This window comes from Arachis ipaensis, chromosome B1 (assembly GCF_059453495.1).
Source record: "Arachis ipaensis isolate K30076 ecotype BB chromosome B1, ASM5945349v1, whole genome shotgun sequence".
Taxonomy (NCBI): Eukaryota; Viridiplantae; Streptophyta; class Magnoliopsida; order Fabales; family Fabaceae; genus Arachis; species Arachis ipaensis.
The window spans coordinates 31,684,561-31,708,098 of record NC_142436.1 but is presented as its reverse complement, the minus strand read 5'-3'; the positions used below and the strand labels follow the sequence as shown (position 1 = coordinate 31,708,098).

The 23,538-nt window shown below is 36.6% G+C and overlaps 1 protein-coding gene across 1 annotated transcript; it reads left to right on the top strand.

The window, feature by feature from the left end:
* The first annotated feature begins 22,476 nt into the window (after positions 1-22,476).
* LOC148576122 (uncharacterized) lies at positions 22,477-23,116 on the top strand. The gene is made up of 3 exons (XM_088501562.1): positions 22,477-22,804; positions 22,877-22,987; positions 23,067-23,116. Exons 1-3 carry the CDS (start codon positions 22,477-22,479, stop codon positions 23,114-23,116), a joined length of 489 nt encoding a protein of 162 aa, XP_088357688.1.
* The last annotated feature ends 422 nt before the right edge of the window (positions 23,117-23,538 follow it).

The window sequence follows — 23,538 nt, the reverse complement described above, 5'->3', positions numbered from 1 at the left end:
TTTCTCTTTTGTACTAATATATCAATGGTAAAAATTGATTTTTGTTGTAAAATAAAAGATATATATATATAATAAAGTTGTATAAATAGAAGACTCTAGTATTAAAATAATTAGCTCAATAATAATTTATATATATATAATAAAATTATATGTTGTATTGTGTATATATATACAAAGATAGAAAGAAGTATTAAAAATAAAGAGAGGGAGAATCGCATTTGTTTATTGTTACAATCTCAATATAATAAAGATGATTAATAATGCTATTAATATTATATGTAAAGAGTAATAGAAAATAGAATTTAAAATACTTATAAAATAAAAGAAGAGAAAGAACTGTAGTAGAAATATAAGGAGAAGAGTATTTGATTGCAGCATAAAAGAGGATTGATTTATTTGTATGAAAAGGAAGGGAGAATGGTATTTTGTTCTGTTGTTATGTGTATATTCCTTTTGCCCGTACATCCTTTTATAGGCATACAAAACTTGCTTTTTCAAACCTCATTAATGTTCTTCAATATAAAAACTTGTTCCTCTCAGTATAGGAAAGATGAATTGCTCATTAATGGACATCCATTCTTATCCATAGTATCCTCGTCATAACACTCCCCCTTGGATGTCCATTTAGGATTATTGCCTTGTTAAAACCTTACTAAAGAAAAACCCAGTGGGAAAAAAAACCTTAGTGAAGGAAAAAGAGTACAATATCCTTTAGTGATGGGGACTGCCTCATTAAAAACCTTGTCAAGAAAAACCCAATGGGAAAAAACCTGACCAAGGGAAAAAGAGTACAGTCTCCCCCTCTTGCCGACATCATTTAATGTCTCGAAATCGGCGCATTCCAATCTCATGTACCAATCTTTCAAAGGAGGATTTTGGGAGTGACTTTGTAAATAAATCTGCTAGATTGTCACTTGAACGGATCTGTTGGACATCAATTGTCCCTTGATTTTGAAGGTCATGAGTGAAGAAGAATTTGGGAGAAATATGCTTTGTTCTATCACCTTTGATGTATCCACTCTTAAGTTGAGCAATGCATGCTGCATTATCTTCAAACAGGACAGTTGGAGCTATCTTATGATCAATCAGTCCACATGATGATAGAATATATTGAATCAGACTCCTCAGCCAAAAACACTCGCGACTAGCTTCATAAATCGCCAGTATTTCAGCATGATTAGAGGATGTTGCAGCAATCGTCTGTTTCGTGGACCTCCAAGATATAGCTGTACCACCATATGTGAACAGGTATCCTGTTTGAGATCTCCCTTTATGTGGATCAGACAAGTATCCGGCATCTGCATAGCCAACTAGTTGTGACTTGGATCCATAGGGATAAAACAATCCCATATCAACCATTCCATGAAGATATCAAAAAATTTGTTTGATTCCACTCCAATGTCTTCTGGTTGGAGAGGAACTATACCTTGCTAGTAAATTCACCGCGAATGATATGTCAGGTCGCGTATTATTAGCAAGATACATTAGCGCTCCAATGGCACTAAGATATGGTACTTCAGGACCAAGGATATCTTCATTTTCTTCTTTAGGACGAAATTGATCCTTTTTCATATCCAAGGATCTTACGATCATTGGTGTACTTAATGGATGTAACTTATCCATATAAAATCTTTTCAAGATCCTTTCTGTGTATGTTGTTTGATGAATAAAGATCCCACCTTTTATATGCTCGATCTGCAGGCCGAGACAAAACTTAGTCCTTCCAAGATCTTTCATCTCAAACTCTTCTTTTAGAGTTTTTATAATTGTTGGAATCTCTTCAGGAGTCCCAATGATATTTAAATCATCAACGTACACAGCAATTATAATGAACCCAGATGTAGTTTTCTTTATGAAAACACATGGGCAGATATCATCATTCTTGAATCCGTTTTTGGCCAGGTACTCAGTAAGACGATTATACCACATTCGTCCAGATTGCTTTAGACCATATAAAGATCTTTGCAATTTGACTGAGTATAACCCTTGCGAATATTCATTGGATGGTTTAGATATCTTTAGTCCTTCAGGGACTTTCATATAGATATCACGATCTAATGAGCCGTATAAATAGGCTGTTACCACATCCATTAAATGCATATGCAGTTTATGATATGCAGATAGGCTGACCAAATAACGCAATGTTATCGCATCCACTACGGGGGAATACGTTTCTTCATAATCTATACCGGGCCTTTGTGAAAAACCTTGTGCCACAAGTCGGGCTTTGTAGCGCACAACTTCATTTTTCTCATTTCGTTTTCTCACAAATACCCATTTGTATCCAACAGGTTTTACATCTTCTGGTGTACGGACTACAGGTCCAAAGACTTCACGTTTTGCAAGTGAGTCTAATTCAGACTTCATGGCTGCTTCCCATTTTGGCCAACCATTTCTTTGTCGACATTCTTCAACTGATCTTGGCTCAAGATCCTTACTTTCATGCATGATATTTAATGCCACATTATATGCAAATATTTCATTGACAATTGTCTTATTTCGGTCCCATTTCTCTCCTGTAAAGACATAATTTATCGAGATCTCGTCATTTTCACAATTTTCAGGTACCTGAACGTCTTCTGGCGTTATATCAGAATTTTGGACAACTGCAGGTGTCTTTACTATGTCTTTTTCAACAGGAATCGTATTTACCTCTTTTCTCTTTCGAGAATTTTTATCTTTGGAACCGACAGGCCTGCCACGCTTCTGGCGTGTATTTGCTTCAGTGGCAGTTTGTCCAACTGGGACATCAATTCGAATTGGGGCATTTTCCGCCCTGCCACGCTTCTGGCGTGAATTTGCTTCAGTGGCTACTTGTCCTACTGGGACATCAATTCGAATTGGGGCATTTTTCGCTGGTATATACGACTTGGTTATCCTCTTTGTATCGGAAAATGCATCAGGCAATTCATTTGCTATTCTTTGCAAATGTATAATCTTTTGAACTTCCAGTTCACATTGCCTTGATCGAGGATCTAAATGCATCAATGATGATGCATTCCAATTAAGTTCCTTTTCAGGAAACTTATTCTCTCCCCCTAATGTTGGAAATTTTGATTCATCAAAATGACAATCTGCAAACCGGGCTTTAAACACATCACCAGTTTGTATCTCAAGATACCTCACTATAGAGGGAGAGTCATATCCAACATATATCCCCAATTTTCTTTGGGGTCCCATTTTGGTGCGATTAGGTGGCGCAATGGGAACATATATCGCACACCCAAATATTCTTAAATGGGAAACATTTGGCTGCTGGCCAAAAGCTAATTGCATAGGAGAGAACTGATGGTAACTCGTTGGCCTCAAACGAATAAGTGCTGCAGCATGTAAAACTGCATGCCCCCAAACCGAGGTTGGGAGATTTGTTCTCATAAGCAAGGGTCTAGCAATTAATTGGAGACGCTTAATAAGTGATTCTGCTAACCCATTTTGTGTGTGAACATAAGCTACTGGATGTTCAACACTTATTCCATTAGCCATACAATAAGCATCAAAAGCTTGGGAAGTAAATTCACCAGCATTATCAAGATAAATTGCTTTAATTGGATTTTCTGGAAATTGTGCTTTTAATCGAATAATTTGAGCCAGTAATCTCGCAAATGCCAGGTTGCGAGAAGATAATAAGCACACATGTGACCATCTTGAAGATGCGTCTATTAGGACCATAAAATATCTAAAAGATCCACATGGTGGATGAATAGGTCCACATATATCACCTTGAATCCTTTCTAGGAATTCAGGGGACTCAAATCCAATCTTTACTGGTGATGGCTTTAAAATTAACTTTCCCTGAGAACATGCAGCACAACAAAATTCACTAGCTTTAAGAATCTTCTGGTTCTTTAGTGAATGTCCAAGAGAGTTTTCAATAATTCTTCTCATCATGGTTGTTTCCGGATGACCCAAACGGTCGTGCCAAGTTATGAATTTATTTGGGCTAGTAAACTTTTGGTTTACAGTGGCATGTGATTCAATTGCACTAATCTTAGTATAATACAACCCAGATGAAAGAGAGGGTAATTTTTCTAATATAACTTTCTTATTTGAATCATGAGTTGTGATATATAAATACTCATGATCTCCCTCATTCATAGTCTCAATATGATATCCATTTCGTCGAATATCTTTGTAACACCCTAACTACCAAAGCTCACGCTTCCGGCTGCGCTACTCTGATAGCTCGGACATTACGACGACTTTTATACTATTTAATACTAAAATATGAGCCTGTTTGAAACTTTAAACCGCAATACCGCTCCCAAAAATACTTTTGATATACAACGTACATCCATACAACTTACAGAAACTCATAAAGAGTACATACATATATCAAGATAAAGGCGAGGGTACAATAAACCATAACTAAAATGATACAGGGCATGACAACAACAATTAAATAAGTTCTTCGTAACTTCTGCGCCCATATCCTGAAAGGGGAAAAATGTAGGGGGTGAGAACATCATCCTCGAAAGGGTTCTCAGTAGAGGGTTTTTGGGAATTACTGTAACAGGATACATGAAGATAACTGCACCAGTGATTCATAACCGTCTTATGCCTCTTTTCAAAAACAACGGTTTACAATGAAAGTAAATTCGGAAATCTTTTCGGAAAGAAGAACCGTTCAATTCTCAAAACTCAAAAGCCTTTCAAAACGGTTTATCTATGCGGAACCAAAATAGCCTTTCATAATTTTATTCCAAACCAGAAACAGAAAACCGGAATCATCAGTTCATCTCTTTCCAACCACGGCCCTAGGCCCAAACAATCCAACCAACAACCAATCACCACAATCCAACAGAGTCCCAGATGCAAACACAGATAGGAAGTTCAAGCACAAACAAACAGTTATTACAAGTAGAACAGTTAGCAATTAATCACATAGGCAAACCAAGTATAATATGCACACCCAACCAATGTCACACAAATGCATATGATGCATGCCTGTCCCTAGTGGCTGATGATATCATCTGTCGGTTATAGAGCCAACCCAACAAGTCCTGGTAGCTAACCATTGGACTGTCCCTCTGTCGTGCATCCCCAACTCGAGTTATACTCATCATAAACTTGATCATAATCATGATCCATATCCATCACCCTCACTGGTGAATATTTATCCATCACCATCACTGGTGAATATTTATGGGGGCGAGCTCATCCGGGCTTTCATAGTGCCCGGCCACACTTACGACATAGGGTCAAAAGAGCTTCGAGTCTCAACCTGGAGCACGTGGTGGCTAGCCACTGCTCCCTCCCAGGGAAACTCTTATCTCCGATAGTGGAAGTGCAACATTCTCATTTATCAATGATTCAGCATAAACATGCAATCAATCTCATCCATGGATCAACATCCATCTCAGCCATCCGGCTCACGGTTCATTCCAAAACCAGCCAATATTCATATCATACACAGCCATTCCGGCTCATGGTTCAATCCAGAACCAATCAATATGTATAAACATACACAGCCATTCCGGCTCTCAACAAAATAGCACTTCCACATTCAAAATCATCAAATTCATGAAATCGGCATTTAAGCCATAAATCATTTTCTCAATTCATTTCACTTTGAAATCAAGTTTCAACTCTTTTCAGCCTTGGCTTTAAAGATCTCGTTTCTCAAATTATCTCAGGCTCATAAGCCAATTTTTACTCAAGGTAAATTTCCCTTTTAAAACAATGCCACTCTCAGCATCCTCATTCCAAAACTTCCATAATCATGGTAAGTTAAAAGCCTCTTTGAGATATTCAAAATCACCCATCCAACAATGGGATTTTATAACAAACGTTCCTTGGCAGAGTCCCAAGTCCTTAGGGGAGAATAACATAACTCATTTTGCCAAATTCATTTAAAATCATTAAAACCTTGGCTTTTCGAATTGAGTAATAAAATAAGATCTAAGCCAAACCGAGTCATGTAATCATTTACTTCTTTCAAAGCCGTTTCCTTTACTTAGGCAAAACCAACTTCGACCCCCATGATAAATTCTAGAATGTTTCAACTGTTCAAATTGTTTTAGTCTTGCAAGAATTCAGAATTCAAAGAGTACTTAAAACCTTTCTCAAAACATTTCAAAATGAAACTTGTCAATAGACATTCAGGTTCTTCCAAAGTCATTGAAACTTCTTTAATTGAAACCCCCAAGTCGAATTCAAAGGCATAAACCCTTTTCACATCCAAACAGCTTTAAAACACAAGTTTCATCTAAAAAAACCTTCTCCTGAAAGAGATACAATGCCTTTCTTAAGAAGCAAGACTAAATCACAATTTCCTCTTTATTAATTCATTTCGAAAGCATGAATCATCCTTTTCTCGATAATTCAAATAAAATAGTAGAAGTCTTTAACTCATCATTTTCCAGACAACATTTCAATAAAGACTCGGATTTTATAGAAATTTCGGCAGCACCTCCCCTAAAACTTGGACTTTTGCCACCCGGTTCGGGTCCCAACTAAACCGTTTCTCATTCCTTTTCAACAGCTCAAAACCAGAAATCAATTCAAAAGCAAGCTAAATCCAACAGTCGCCTCAATGGAATACCTCAAGGAAACCATTTCAAAAATCAACTCAATATCAACCGATTTAACTCATTTATAAAGCTTTAAAGAATCGGTTCAGTAATAAATCATTTATCAAAACCAGAGCAATTAAAGCAACCCAGGCTGAATTTCAAGAGCATTCTATCTTTTACATCATCAAAATAATTGAATCAATTCAAACCAATCCTCAACGGATTAAACTCATTTCAAATATTTAAAGAATCAACTTCAAACATTACATTTCACGAGCCACACAACAATTCAGCCAAACCAACATCCATAGTCATTCGAGTCAATCAATTGATACATAAGGCAGATACAATCACCAAATACACAATATCTCACATCAGTACCCATATGTAATAATTCCAATAATAAACTATAGTTTTTGGAAAGCGCCCCTACCTCAAAACGCAATTCCATAATCCAAACGCCTCAACCCGAACTGACGGCAACCAAATCCTCAGCTCCGCTTGTTTTCCTCAATAGAAGAAACAACCTCAACGCCACAAGTAAACTCGGATTCTAATCCCTAGAACCGTCAACATCATAAACACTTTATTACACGAAATTGAACACTAATGCAGGGCTTTCGAAACAAAAATACTGACTAAAAAGGGCTTTTCGAAATGAGCCTGCTTACCGCAACAAGGGAAGAACAACTACACCGAGTAGCGGCAGTTCCGATGGTGTTTCCAGCAACACCCGTGCCACCACCAGCGGTCGGAAATGCAGAGCCACAGGTCCTCCGGCAGCGACAACGTAACATATGACAGCCCCTTTATTAAACACAATAGTTTCAGTGACAGCTTCAAACAAATTGAATTGGCGAAACTAAGAACCAGAAACAGGGCAGGCTCACCAGAACGGCAGCGACCAGAAATTCTGGCAGCGGCAGAGCAATTCCGGCGGCATAAACCGTAGCAACGGTGCAGATCTCCCTTCCTCCAGTGGTGACGCAGGTGGCTTCCGCGGTGACGACACCAGCCACAACAAGGACGGCGGCAGTGAGACCCCCACAGCGACGAGTTTTTCGGCGACAGAACAAGCAGAACTGGCGACGACAAGGAGGCCCGGCGACGGCAACCCAGGCGGCGATGGTCTCCCCTGTCGCGCTCTCCCTCTCACTGCTGTGCAAACTCCCGTCTCCCTCTCTCTTCGTGCTCGCCGGCAGAGGCAAGATGGCGGCGACTCATCAAGGATGAACTCCTCTGGTTCGGTGACAGATGCGCGGCTCAGGCTCCAGGGACAGGACGGCGGCAGACCCTAGTAGCAGCGGCAGCAGGTGTGGCTTCGACAACACCTAAGCGCGGTGAGGATGCAACAGAGCCTTGCGACGGTGACTGGCGGCGACGCTCCTCCTTCCCCTCTTCACCGCAGCTTAGTCCCCCTCTCCCTCTCTTCTACCCTTTCCGACTCAGCCTTCCCTTTCTTTTTCTTTTCTTTTGTTCAAGAAGAAAAGCAAGCTGCGCTTGCTACTGCTGCTGGGTGAGGGAAACATTGTGGGTGTTACGGCTGGGTCTTGGGGGAAAACGGGTCGGGTTATGGTTTTTAGGGTTAGGGTTTCATTTTCAAAAATTAAGGTTAGGGGTAAAATGGTAATTTCAAATGAAATTAGAGATAATATAGTAATTAGAAATAAATTCTAGTCCAACAATAATAATGTATAAAAATACTATTTGCTCCTCTATTTTTACAAATTACTTTCAATAAAATGCCCAAATCAAATAATTAGAAATAATATACTTAATTTCTTCATTTTTCCAAAATAGCAATAGTAATATTTAAAATATTACTTACCTAATCCAAATCATATAAAATCCTTATTATTTCATAACTCGCAACTTTATAATTTAAATATAGAAAATATTCCAATAATTATAAAATTGGATAAAGATCATATCTCGTCTCAAATCCAATAAATCAAAACTTGCCTTAATTATCTTTAATAAAATAATTTCTGAAATTAAGGCTATAAATAACTGTAGGATTTGAGACTTGATCATAATAAGACTTTTCAAAGATTCTGGGTCTTACATTCTACCCACCTTATAAAAATTTTCGCCCTCGAAAATTGATACAAAATGAAAGAAATTCCATAACGGTTCACTCTTGAACACATTTAAGGAAAAAGCAAAAATATCTCAAAATATAATCATATATACGATTTTCAAATACTTTGATTGTCATAAGCATAAGGATGTGAAGGTAGGAGTGTGATTGCAAAGCAAACGTTACAAGGTAGGCTCAATGCACAAGGTCATATGATCTCAAAGCTTTACAAAACTTGAGGTGCCAAAATAGGGTGCAAATCAAAATAGGCGTTCACAAAGCAAAGTGGTAATTAGTGTGGTAAGAGGCTGCAAGGCATGTTGGTATTTAAACAACGGCATAACGTTCGCTGACAATTCTCGTTCCCACTTCAGAACTTCAATTTCCCAACTCCACCAATCATTTATAACCTCATAGCCAATCATAGGCCTAACTTCCGCAAACCCGTTCACAAGGAACAAAACATCCACAACTCATAACGTTGCACACCTACCGCTCCAGCTTCCATATACACATATCACGTCTCAAAGAACTAACGCATCGCGTCACTACATCTACCAGTCGTACGTGATATCAAAACAATTCTCGAGTCTACTCAGAAGGATACCAGATTTAGAATGGAGAGACAATTGTCAAAGGTAATACTCATAGATTTGAGGGAATGTATCCAACTTCCAGACAAACAAAGACGCGCAGGCAATGAAGTTTGCTAGAAATAAATCAATTGACAACTTCAAAGATAACCCTTGGATCAAAGAAGTTCAATAGGATCAACAAGAAGAAAACCAGCGCATCAGCTCGAGACAAACTCAAACTGAGTCGATGAAGTATGAGGTTTACAGAAGAGAATATTTCAAACCCAAGACAAAGCTCACAGAACTCAAGAGCACGATTAAAATACTTCCGAATACTTTGTTCATAAAAGAATCGAAAACTTGCGGAAAAATCATTTCGCAGTTTGGAAGAAAGTCAAGTAATAAACATTCTTCAAGAGAGTAACAAAAGCAATAACGTGGCTTTGCTTCAATACAATTTCATGTTGAAGTAGATCATGTAGAGTTTTAAAAACAAAGTGCACACAAGTTTGGCTAAGAGCTAAAATATTTCCTCAAATATTCTAGAAAGGTAATTAGGTGCACAACTTAACCAAAGGCAATCATAAAACTCAGAAAAGAAATCAAATTCTTGTTCAGAAATTTCCAAAGTTCATATTCAAACAAGCGTGTATAACATTCACAGCAAGAGTGAAAGAGGAAGTTAAACTCTTTTAAAAAGAAACTCCGAGACAAAAATTTGCTTACAATTTGGTAAAGGAAATAAGTGGTGCATTACAAACGAACAAATTTCCACTAAACAAGGGAGATTTCCAAAACCTCATTTAAAATAGCGCATGCCAACTTTAAATTAATTTCGTCAAAATTGGGCAATGGTTTCAATCTCAATCAAGCAACAGAAAATAAATTCCGTTTAGAATTTCTTCAAAGAGAATTCAAAACTTCCTTGAAAGTTCAAAACAAGACTCCAAAAGTACACTTGAAATCACCATCTCAGAAGAGCATTCAAGAAGTTTAAGATGTGCTAAAAAGGAGTCAAGCCTTACAAGAAAGGATCTTAAATAGTTCAAACAAGATCCACTAGGCATGAGACATCAAATAGGCTCTCAATTGATCCAAAAGAATACAAAAAGTCATAGAAAAGACAACTCAATCATTTATAATTTCTCAATGATAAATCTTTGACTAAAAACTCTTGTAGAAATAATGGGAGAATAAACAATGCACTAACTTGAAACGAATTAAACTGACCCTCATTAGGATGAGATTCACAAGAGAGGACAAACCAAGATCAATGGTAATGTTCACAAAATGTAAAAGATTAGTCAAAAATAAAGTCAAGTATGACATTCATAGAGATGAAAAGCTTAAGAAGAAACCAATCCTTTCATAAGAAGAAAGCTATGAGTCCAACACTTTCAAAAGAACAACCATGGCACAAACCATGTAGCATGCTCAATCAAACTCAAATCAAAATGAATTAAGTAAAGTTTATCAAACGAAACTCAACCGAGACAAAAGTGGTAAATCCTTCCTTTTCAAAATTTTGAAAAAAATACCCAAATACATAATCAAATGAAGATGTGCATTGGAACCATAGTAAAGTTACTAGAAAGTCAATTTGTATTTTAAGTAGGTGCAGTTCTATAAACCAGTAAAGGTACAGACGAGACATTTGAAATAAATAGTTGTTAAACTGTATAAGAAATCTTCAAAGTTCCACATATAGATAAGTGTATATCTAGTCAACAGCAATTTTTATAAAAATCCCAAAATTAGCTGTAATCACTGTCAAATAAGAGGAAAACTGAATCAACAAGTTCTCTAAGAATGAACTCGGAACCCAGAGTTAAAAGTCACAGCACATTAAGACAAGTTCAAGACTATATCAAAGAATACTTGAATCAAGAAGAACTCAAACAGAGGAAGACAGATGCATCAAGGATTCTAAACAAGCATATGCACTTAAGATCATTCAAGAATGCATATGAATAGAAGAATAGAGTGGAAACATCAAATTACTTTTCAAGAGGAGTACCAAACAAGAACTTCAAGTTAGGATATAAAAGAACAGGTTGACTCGAACAGAATTCAAGACACACAACTGAATAGCCTCGAGAAAAAGTTTCTAACGTTCCCCCAAAGCCCGCAATTCGCTTTACTCGAAACTCGTATATCATCTATGATAACCCATCAGTGCTTTCATATACATAATTCACTAGTATTAAGCCGGCCAAACTTAATATCAGGAATTATGCAACGCAAGACTAACAGTGTTAATCAATAGACTGTCATGTGCATAAAGCTCTAATTCTCGTCTTTCGACAAGACCTAATACATGACAAACGCTCAGAGCATGCAACCGAAGCATAGTCAGTCCATTCCTCAGGCTCTACAGGAAGAACTGCTCTGATACCATAATGTAACACCCTAACTACCAAAGCTCACACTTCCGGCTGCGCTACTCTGATAGCTCGGACATTACGACGACTTTTATACTATTTAATACTAAAATATGAGCCTGTTTGAAACTTTAAACCGCAATACCGCTCCCAAAAATACTTTTGATATACAACGTACATCCATACAACTTACAGAAACTCATAAAGAGTACATACATACATATATATATATATATATATAAATATTATTACAAGCATAATCCAATACAATTTCCTATCCCTCTTACAGAATATATCAAGATAAAGGCGAGGGTACAATAAACCATAACTAAAATGATACAGGGCATCACAACAACAATTAAATAAGTTCTTCGTAACTTCTGCGCCCATATCCTGAAAGGGGAAAAATGTAGGGGGGTGAGAACATCATCCTCGAAAGGGTTCTCAGTAGAGGGTTTTTGGGAATTACTGTAATAGGATACATGAAGATAACTGCACCAGTGATTCATAACCGTCTTATACCTCTTTTCAAAAACAACGGTTTACAATGAAAGTAAAGTCGGAAATCTTTTCGGAAAGAAGAACCGTTCAATTCTCAAAACTCAAAAGCCTTTCAAAACGGTTTATCTATGCGGAACCAAAATAGCCTTTCATAATTTTATTCCAAACCAGAAACACAAAACCGGAATCATCAGTTCATCTCTTTCCAACCACGGCCCTAGGCCCAAACAATCCAACCAACAACCAATCACCACAATCCAACAGAGTACCAGATGCAAACACAGATAGGAAGTTCAAGCACAAACAAACAGTTATTACAAGTAGAACAGTTAGCAATTAATCACATAGGCAAACCAAGTATAATATGCACACCCAACCAATGTCACACAAATGCATATAATGCATGCCTGTCCCTAGTGGCTGATGATATCATCTGTCGGTTATAGAGCCAACCCGACAAGTCCTGGTAGCTAACCATTGGACTGTCCCTCTGTCGTGCATCCCCAACTCGAGTTATACTCATCATAAACTTGATCATAATCATGATCCATATCCATCACCCTCACTGGTGAATATTTATGGGGGCGAGCTTATCCGGGCTTTCACAGTGCCCGGCCACACTTACGACATAGGGTCAAAAGAGCTTCGAGTCTCAACCTGGAGCACGTGGTGGCTAGCCACTGCTCCCTCCCAGGGAAACTCTTATCTCCGATAGTGGAAGTGCAACATTCTCATTTATCAATGATTCAGCATAAACATGCAATCAATCTCATCCATGGATCAACATCCATCTCAGCCATCCGGCTCACGGTTCATTCTAAAACCAGCCAATATTCATATCATACACAGCCATTCCGGCTCATGGTTCAATCCAGAACCAATCAATATGTATAAACATAGACAGCCATTCCGGCTCTCAACAAAACAGCACTTCCACATTCAAAATCATCAAATTCATGAAATCGGCATTTAAGCCATAAATCATTTTCTCAATTCATTTCACTTTGAAATCAAGTTTCAACTCTTTTCAGCCTTGGCTTTAAAGATCTCGTTTCTCAAATTATCTCAGGCTCATAAGCCAATTTTTACTCAAGGTAAATTTCCCTTTTAAAACAATGCCACTCTCGGCATCCTCATTCCAAAACTTCCATAATCATGGTAAGTTAAAAGCCTCTTTGAGATATTCAAAATCACCCATCCAACAATGGGATTTTATAACAAACGTTCCTTGGCAGAGTCCCAAGTCCTTAGGGGAGAATAACATAACTCATTTTGCCAAATTCATTTAAAATTATTAAAACCTTGGCTTTCCGAATTGAGTAATAAAATAAGATCTAAGCCAAACCGAGTCATGTAATCATTTACTTCTTTCAAAGCCGTTTCCTTTACTTAGGCAAAACCAACTTCGACCCCCATGATAAATTCTAGAATGTTTCAACTGTTCAAATTGTTTTAGTCTTGCAAGAATTCAGAATTCAAAGAGTACTTAAAACCTTTCTCAAAACATTTCAAAATGAAACTTGTCAATAGACATTCAGGTTCTTTCAAAGTCATTGAAACTTCTTTAATTGAAACCCCCAAGTCGAATTCAAAGGCATAAACCCTTTTCACATCCAAACAGCTTTAAAACACAAGTTTCATCTAAAAAAACCTTCTCCTGAAAGAGATACAATGCCTTTCTTAAGAAGCAAGACTAAATCACAATTTCCTCTTTATTAATTCATTTCGAAAGCATGAATCATCCTTTTCTCGATAATTCAAATAAAATAGTAGAAGTCTTTAACTCATCATTTTCCAGACAACATTTCAATAAAGACTCGGATTTTATAGAAATTTCGGCAGCACCTCCCCTAAAACTTGGACTTTTGCCACCCGGTTCGGGTCCCAACTAAACCGTTTCTCATTCCTTTTCAACAGCTCAAAACCAGAAATCAATTCAAAAGCAAGCTAAATCCAACAGTCGCCTCAATGGCATACCTCAAGGAAACCATTTCAAAAATCAACTCAATATCAACCGATTTAACTCATTTATAAAGCTTTAAAGAATCGGTTCAGCAATAAATCATTTATCAAAACCAGAGCAATTAAAGCAACCCAGGCTGAATTTCAAGAGCATTCTATCTTTTACATCATCAAAATAATTGAATCAATTCAAACCAATCCTCAACGGATTAAACTCATTTCAAATATTTAAAGAATCAACTTCAAACATTACATTTCACGAGCCACACAACAATTCAGCCAAACCAACATCCATAGTCATTCGAGTCAATCAATTGATACATAAGGCAGATACAATCACCAAATACACAATATCTCACATCAGTACCCATATGTAATAATTCCAATAATAAACTATAGTTTTTGGAAAGCGCCCCTACCTCAAAACGCAATTCCATAATCCAAACGCCTCATCAAGTCCATTTCCGCCTCAACCCGAACTGACGGCAACCAAATCCTCAGCTCCGCTTGTTTTCCTCAATAGAAGAAACAACCTCAACGCCACAAGTAAACTCGGATTCTAATCCCTAGAACCGTCAACATCATAAACACTTTATTACACGGAATTGAACACTAATGCAGGGCTTTCGAAACAAAAATACTGACTAAAAAGGGCTTTTCGAAATGAGCCTGCTTACCGCAACAAGGGAAGAACAACTACACCGAGTAGCGGCAGTTCCGATGGTGTTTCCAGTAACACCCGTGCCACCACCGGCGGTCGGAAATGCAGAGCCACAGGTCCTCCGGCAGCGACAACGTAACATATGACAGCCCCTTTATTAAACACAATAGTTTCAGTGACAGCTTCAAACAAATTGAATTGGCGAAACTAAGAACCAGAAACAGGGCAAGCTCACCAGAACGGCAGCAACCGGAAATTCTGGCAGCGGCAGAGCAATTCCGGTGGCATAAACCGCAGCAACGGCGCGGATCTCCCTTCCTCCAGCGGTGACGCAGGTGGCTTCCGCGGTGACGACACCAGCCACAACAAGGACGGCGGCAGTGAGACCCCCACAGCGACGAGTTTTCCGGCGACAGAACAAGCAGAACTGGCGACGACAAGGAGGCACGGCGACGGCGACCCAGGTGGCGATGGTCTCCCCTGTCGCGCTCTCCCTCTCACTGCTGTGCAAACTCCCGTCTCCCTCTCTCTTCGTGCTCGCCGGCAGAGGCAAGATGGCGGCGACTCAGCAAGGATGAGCTCCTCTGGTTCGGTGACAGATGCGCGGCTCAGGCTCCAGGGACAGGACGGCGGCAGACCCTAGTAGCAGCGGCAGCAGGTGTGGCTTCGACAACACCCAAGCGCGGTGAGGATGCAGCAGAGCCTTGCGACGGTGACTGGCGGCGACGCTCCTCCTTCCCCTCTTCACCGCAGCTTAGTCCCCCTCTCCCTCTCTTCTACCCTTTCCGACTCAGCCTTCCCTTTCTTTTTCTTTTCTTTTGTTCAAGAAGAAAAGCAAGCTGCGCTTGCTACTGCTGCTGGGTGAGGGAAACATTGTGGGTGTTACGGCTGGGTCTTGGGGGAAAACGGGTCGGGTTATGGTTTTTAGGGTTAGGGTTTCATTTTCAAAAATTAAGGTTAGGGGTAAAATGGTAATTTCAAATGAAATTAGAGATAATATAGTAATTAGAAATAAATTCTAGTCCAACAATAATAATGTATAAAAATATTATTTGCTCCTCTATTTTTACAAATTACTTTCAATAAAATGCCCAAATCAAATAATTAGAAATAATATCCTTAATTTCTTCATTTTTCCAAAATAGCAATAGTAATATTTAAAATATTACTTACCTAATCCAAATCATATAAAATCCTTATTATTTCATAACTCACAACTTTATAATTTAAATATAGAAAATATTCCAATAATTATAAAATTGGATAAAGATCATATCTCATCTCAAATCCAATAAATCAAAATTTTCCTTAATTATGTTTAAAAAAATAATTTCTGAAATTAAGGCTATAAATAACTGTAGGATTTGAGACTTGATCATAATAAGACTTTTCAAAGATTCTGGGTCTTACAATCTTTAAAGCTCAACAAGTTTCTTCGAGACTTGGTAGATAACAGTGCGTTATTTATTATAAATTTTGTTCCTCCAGGAAACAAAATTATAGCTCTTCCGGAGCCTTCTATCACATTGCCTGAGCCAATAATGGTGTTAACATATTCCTCTTTTGGCACAAGATGGGTAAAATATATATCACTTTTGAGAATAGTGTGTGAACTTGCACTATCTGCAAGGCATACATCTTCATTACATATCCTTGCCATTCTCTTCAAAAACAAATAATAATTAAATGAGTAGTATGCACAGTTAAATTGAATACTTGATCAGAATTATTTTTCTAAGAAACACTGTACATAAAATAATGTCATATACTGAAATTTTATTTTAAAATTTGACACAATTAATAATTTCAAAATTCATAAATATTAATATTTCATTATTTATGTACATCACATTTGAAACTTAAATACATAGAAAATAAAACTTAACAATAAGTTCTTTACATTATTTATTTACATATATACTTCACAATCCCACATATTAAACTATTCCATCATTGATCAAATGACCAATATTTCCTTCAGGATCCTCAAAGAAATCAGATACATCATAATGAGTGGTGGAGTTCTTAGCATCATTTGAAACAAAATTTGTTTCCTTTCCTTTGTCGTTCTTTTTCAAAGATGCCTGGTAAAGATCGACTAGGTGCCTTGGGGTACGACAGGTACGTGACCAATGGCCCTTTCCACCACAGCGGAAACACTTCTCCACAGTTAATTTATTCTGCCCGATATTCCTTTCTTTGTCCCACTTCTGGTGAGATCCTCTCTTTTGAATATAATTCTTTTTCCTTCCATAATTTTTTTTGTTATTAAAAGCTTGCCATTTACCTCTTCTGGGGTAATGATTTCCCGCATTTACTTCAGGAAATGGGGCGGCGCTAGCTGGGCGCGCTTCATGATTTTTCAATAACAACTCATTGTTGCGTTCGGCAACAAGAAGGCAAGAAATTAACTCAGAATATTTTTTAAACCCTTTCTCTCGATACTGCTGCTGCAGGAGCACATTCGAGGCATGGAAGGTTGAGAAAGTTTTCTCCAACATATCATGATCAGTTATTTTTTCCCCACACAATTTCATTCGTGAGGTGATTCGAAACATTACAGAATTATATTCATTTATAGATTTAAAATCTTGTAAACGCAAATGCGTCCATTCATATCGGGCTTGAGGAAGTATCACCGTTTTCTGATGATTATACCTTTCTTCAAGGTCTTTCCAAAGATCTGCAGGATCTTTTAATGTAAGATATTCATTTTTCAATCCTTCGTCAAGATGACGACGAAGAAAAATCATGGCTTTAGCTTTATCCTTCTGGGATGCATTATTTTCAGCCTTAATGGTATCTCCAAGATCCATTGAATCAAGATGGATTTCAGCATCTAGTATCCATGATAAATAATTGTTTCCAGATATATCAAGAGCATTGAATTCAAGATGAGAGAGCTTCGACATAATGAAAATTTGTTACCTGAGTCTTCCTAAAAATTTGATCAGAGTCTCGTGCTGATAACGTGTTGTAAAATAAAAGATATATATATATATATATATAATAAAGTTGTATAAATAGAAGACTCTAGTATTAAAATAATTAGCTCAATAATAATTTATATATATATAATAAAATTATATGTTGTATTGTGTATATATATACAAAGATAGAAAGAAGTATTAAAAATAAAGAGAGGGAGAATCGCATTTGTTTATTGTTACAATCTCAATATAATAAAGATGATTAATAATGCTATTAATATTATATGTAAAGAGTAATAGAAAATAGAATTTAAAATACTTATAAAATAAAAGAAGAGAAAGAATTGTAGTAGAAATATAAAGAGAAGAGTATTTGATTGCAGCATAAAAGAGGATTGATTTATTTGTATGAAAAGGAAGGGAGAATGGTATTTTGTTCTATTGTTATGTGTATATTCCTTTTGCCCGTACATCCTTTTATAGGCATACAAAACTTGCTTTTTCAAACCTCATTAATGTTCTTCAATATAAAAACTTGTTCCTCTCGGTATAGAAAAGATGAATTGCTCATTAATGGACATCCATTCTTATCCATAGTATCCTCGTCATAACAATTTTTTCTATTTTTTAGTTTATAAAATACTTTCAGTTCGAATCAAATTTTCTTGAAAATAAGAGGATTTGATGTTAAATATGAAAAAATCTTCTGTAAATTCCAAACACATCCTAACACACATCTATAACTCAGCTTAAGGTGATTGCTTGTGCCAAAACCCAAGCTTTACCCCATGTATGATCAGCGTTATAAACTTTTATGTATCACAAATTGAATATATAGAAATCATCAATTACAATATTACGTTGACTTGAAATTCTATTTTGATTTATGATAATTTTAATGGAATGCTGAGTCATAAATTCATAATTGTGAAGTTGAAACTGTAAATGATGGCTAAATTATAGAAACTACTGTTCATGCTTAGCTTGTTAACACTACTCGACACCAACCAATTATTACCACATGTATCACGCCATATACATGATATAAGTTAACCCATGTTCTGCCTTTGTTGTCCTTAGACAAATTAGCATGCACAAGTTACGTTGTAAGACTTTGTCATTAATGATGTGCTTAATGTTAAAATTCAAATTAAATGGACTAACGCGTAACATGGTGGTCTCTGAGCTGGTTGATTCCTTAATAAACAAACCATTTAATTGTACTATATATTAGTTTATGTTTAATTTCATGTAACACCATCTCGCCTAGGTTATCTAAGTGTGGTAGAAGATGTCAAGATTAGCACACAAATTAAAGGAAGCCCGGAAAAAGCATTCTTAGTAGTTATATTCCTATTTTAGAAAGAATACTGTAGCACCCACTCCTATATACTTGACTTTTACTAATATTTAAAAAATATTACTAAATTATATTAAAATATTATCTATATATATTAGTAATATTTTAATAAATATTAAATATATTTTATATTACTAAAAAATTTTAATATTTTTTTTAAAAATTTAATAACATTTAGCAAAAATATTATAAAAAATATTTTATAGTAATATTATGAGAAATGTTACAATAGACCATTTATGACAACACTTAAAAAAATATTATAATTGATATTTTTTGTAACACTTAAATAAATGTTATCATAGATATTTTTGTAATATTTAAAAAAATGTTACTATAAATATTTTTTGTAATAGTTAAAAAACTATTACCATAAATATTTTTTTAGCACTTAAAAAATGTTACAATAGATTTTTAGTAATATTTTTTAGTTATATTATACTATTTTTTTATTTTATATTATACATAATATAAATATACTAAAATTAATTACTATGTTACAACATGAAATATTTTATTAAATTCACAAATTCACAAAATGAAATTTTTATAGCCTCTTTCATTAATCAATAATCATTGTACAAGTTTGTCTCTTTCATTAAATTCACAAATTCACAAATTCATCTCAATATTACAAGCACACCACTTTCTTCTTTTTTAATCTTTTCTTATGCTGGTCATGCTTCATTTTCTCTATTTTCAAGTCAAGAACCTCTTGAGTAAGAGAAGAATATAGAGTCTGCAAAAAGATAATAACTATTTTAAGGCACAAATACCAATATTTTCAAAATAAATCTCAATATGATTATTATAAAGTATGAATTATAAATGCCACTACAAGAAAATGAAGCATTTGTAACAAAAAATTTGTATCAAATTTAAAATTATTACAAATGATGATTTTAATATTTAGTTATTGTTACAAAATAAGAATATTTTGTAACAACGTGATTCCTTTTGTTATAAATTATGTTGGCTTTCGCATCGAATCATTGTTTTATTGCAAAATGTTATAATGTTTTGTAACATTATATTGTTGCAAAACTTTAAAATATTTTGTAACAAGTTATTTATTTTTCACAAAATTCAAAGATCTTTTGTAACTAATAAAAAATTTTATTTCAACATACTAAATGTAAGACTTCAAATTTTTAAAAATTAACATAATGAATTCTTTATGATTTATTATATTTATTTAAGATTTTATATTCAAAATTTTATTTTACTAAAAATATTTAAGTCAAATTAATGATACTTTGAGTTTAAAAATATTTTAAAAATTAAATAATAAATCATTTATGATTTATTATATTTATTCAAAATGAATTTTTAAAGATTTTTATATTAAATGGGGTATTTTTTATTTATAATTTAAAGTTTTAGTAATTTAAAAAAATATAAAAATTTTATATGATTTGATTTAAATATTTAAAATTTTTGAATTCAATACGTTAACTTTTATAAATAAAAAAATTTAACTCGATTATCTCTAATTTTATTTTAATTAGTGTTTATTTAAAAATAATTTATAAATTAATAATAAAATAGTATTTTTAAGAATAATTAGTTTAATTTTCTTTAATTCTTAAAATTAGTGTATTTATTTAAAAATACTTTGAGAATTTATAGTTAAATAATATCTTTATATAATTATTATTAAATTAAAATTAATTTTCAATTACTATACTACCCTTATTTTTATTAAAAATACTTAAATTATTCAAACATTAACCCTAATATAACTCTCTCTCACCGCACCCCCTAAACCTAGCCGCCATCCCTCCCCCTTTCCAAAACACTTGCCCAGCAAAAAGAAAAAAAAGAAAGAGAAAGAAAAACAGAAACAAGGAAAACTGAAAAAGAGGAAGAAGAGAAGGAGAGGAGGAAGGAGGGGAGGACGACACCGGCGGGCATCACTGCCGCCGCACCGTCGTGTCACACCCAGAGGAGAGAGGGCACCGTCGGGCAAGGGCCAAGGAGAGAGAGAGCGTCGCGCCTACCATGAGCCCGATGTCGGAGGAGTCGTCGTCGCGCCGAGCCACCATCATCGCTGTTCAAGCCGTCGGACTGCCGCATGTAAGGAGCTTCCCGTTTCGCCTCCGTCTTGCCTCGCCAGGAGAGAGAGCACCGTTGAGAGAGGAGACACCGTGACAGAGAAACCGTGCTGTGAAGGATGAAACCGTTGTCGCCGAGGCTCCGCCGCCGCCCAGCCGCCGTTGCCGAAGCCGTGATGCCGTCTCTGCGCTAGCAGGGGAAGCAGCCTTTGAGTGTGTAAACCCCGATAACCCTTCCTTTCCCATTTAATATCAACTTTCTTATTGTTTTCAATTTTTGAGGACGGAATTTCTTTTGTGATTTAAAGACCATAACTTTAATTTCTACTGAACATTTCGGCTGTAAGTTCTAATTCATGCCATTCTGAAGAATGAGTTTATTACTGATGATGAGTAGTAAACATTATTGAAGATTATTGAACTGTTATTATTACTGTAAGGCCCAGAATCTTTGAAAAGTCTTATTATGATCAAGTCTCAAATCATATAGTTATTTATAACCTTAATTTCAGAGATTATTTTATTAAAGATAATTAAGGCAAGTTTTGATTTATTGAACTTGAGATAAGTTATGATTATTATCCAATTTTATAATTATTGGATTATTTTCTATATTTAAAGTATAAGGTTGATAGTTATGAAATAATAAGTATTTTATATGATTTAGATTAAATAAGTAATATTTTAAATATTATTACTGCTATTTTGGAAAATGAAGAAATTAAGTATATTATTTCTAATTTTTAGATTTGGGCATTTTATTGAAAATATTTTGTGAAATTGATGAGCAAATAGTATTTTCTATATACAATTAGTGTTGGATTTAATTTGGGTTTCAATTACTACATTATTCCCAATTTCATCTGAAATTACTAAAATGCCCCTAACCCTAATTTTTGAAAATGAAACCCTAATCCTAAAACCCAAACCCAGTGACCCGGTTCCTTTCTCACCCAACCCAGCAGCAGCAACACAAATGTTTCTTTTTTTCCCTCAAACCCACACGCAGCAACAGTAGCAGATCGGAGGAGTGGGGAAGAGAGGAGGGGCGACGATGGCTGGGGCCTCATTGCCGCCGCCGTCCAGCTCAACGCCGCCGCACCCTACCTGTTTTCCTTCCTCCCCTCATTCACGCGACACATAGCAGCAACAGCTACCAAACGAAGCAAAGAAAGAAAGAGGGAACGGAGTGCGGCAGGGAGAAGGAGAGGAGACGCGTCGGAGCCGCGGGGCCTCACCGCCACCGTCGCGTTGTGCCGCCGCATTCCACGCCTTGCCGCCACTGTTGTACACCGAAGGGAGAAAGAGAAAGAGACACGGAGTCAGCGTCGCGCAGAGAAGGAGTCGCTGCCAGCTCCATCGTCCTCACTGCCTTGCCACCGTCGAGCTCGCAACCTCGGAGGGAGCACAACGCCGCCGTGAGTCCTGACCAGAAGAGAGCGAGAGACCAAGAGAGGAATATGGAGTCGGCGACGCACAGGGAGGCACTCGCCGCTGCCGTCGCGCGCCGTCGCCCGTCTAGGTTGCTCTGCCGCCGTGAATCTCCTCGCTGTTGGGGTCTCACCGTCGCCGTCCCTGTTGTGGCTGGTGTCGTCACTGAAGACCCACCATTGCTGGAGAAAAGAAGAGAGTCAGAGGAGGAGAGCCACGCCGGAGAAGAACTGCCGCGGAGCTGTCCCTGCCGCTGCGCCCAGCAGCTGTCGGGAGCTTTGTATCCGTTCATGGGGTGTGCCGGTAAGCTCATGCCGTCGGAAAACCTCGCTGCCATCACCGGAAAAGCCACTGCTGGTAAAGGTCTTGTCATTAGCCTCTGTCCTTTTGAATTCCGAGAATATTATGGTCGCTGCATGTTGGTTTCAGTTGTCGTGATCGGAATTCGTTGCCGCTGCCGCTTGAGGTGGCTGTTGGGGCTACCGCCCAACCGGTTCAGAGGTCGTTGCTGTTCGGTTCGGCCGTTCTTTCTTAGTTTCAGTAAGTATTCCGGTTTCGAGAGCTCTGCGTTAGTGTTCTGTTCTGTGTAATAAAATAATCGTAATGTTAATGCTTTTAGGAGCTAGAATCCGGTTCGCTTGTGCCGTTTGGGGCTGTTTCTGCTTTTGAGAGAGCGGGCAGAGCCGAGATTTTGATTGCCGGTGATTTCGGGTCGAGATAAAAGGAGTTGGGTTGTGGTTCCAATGTTGTGAGGTAGGGGCGCTTTCCAAAAACTATAGTTTATTATTGGAATTATTACATATGGGTACTGATGTGAGATATTGTGTATTTGGTGATTGTATCTGCCTTATGTACTATTTGATTGACTCGAATGACTATGGATGTTGGTTTGGCCGAATTGTTGTGTGGCTTGTGAAATGTAATGTTTGAAGTTGATTCTTTAAAGATTTGAAATGAGTTTAATCCGTTGAGGATTGGTTTGAATTGAGTCAATTATTTTGATGATGTGGAAGATAGAATACTCTTGAAATTCAGCCTGTGTTGCTTTAATTGATTTGGTTTTGATAAACGATTTATTGCTGAACCGATTC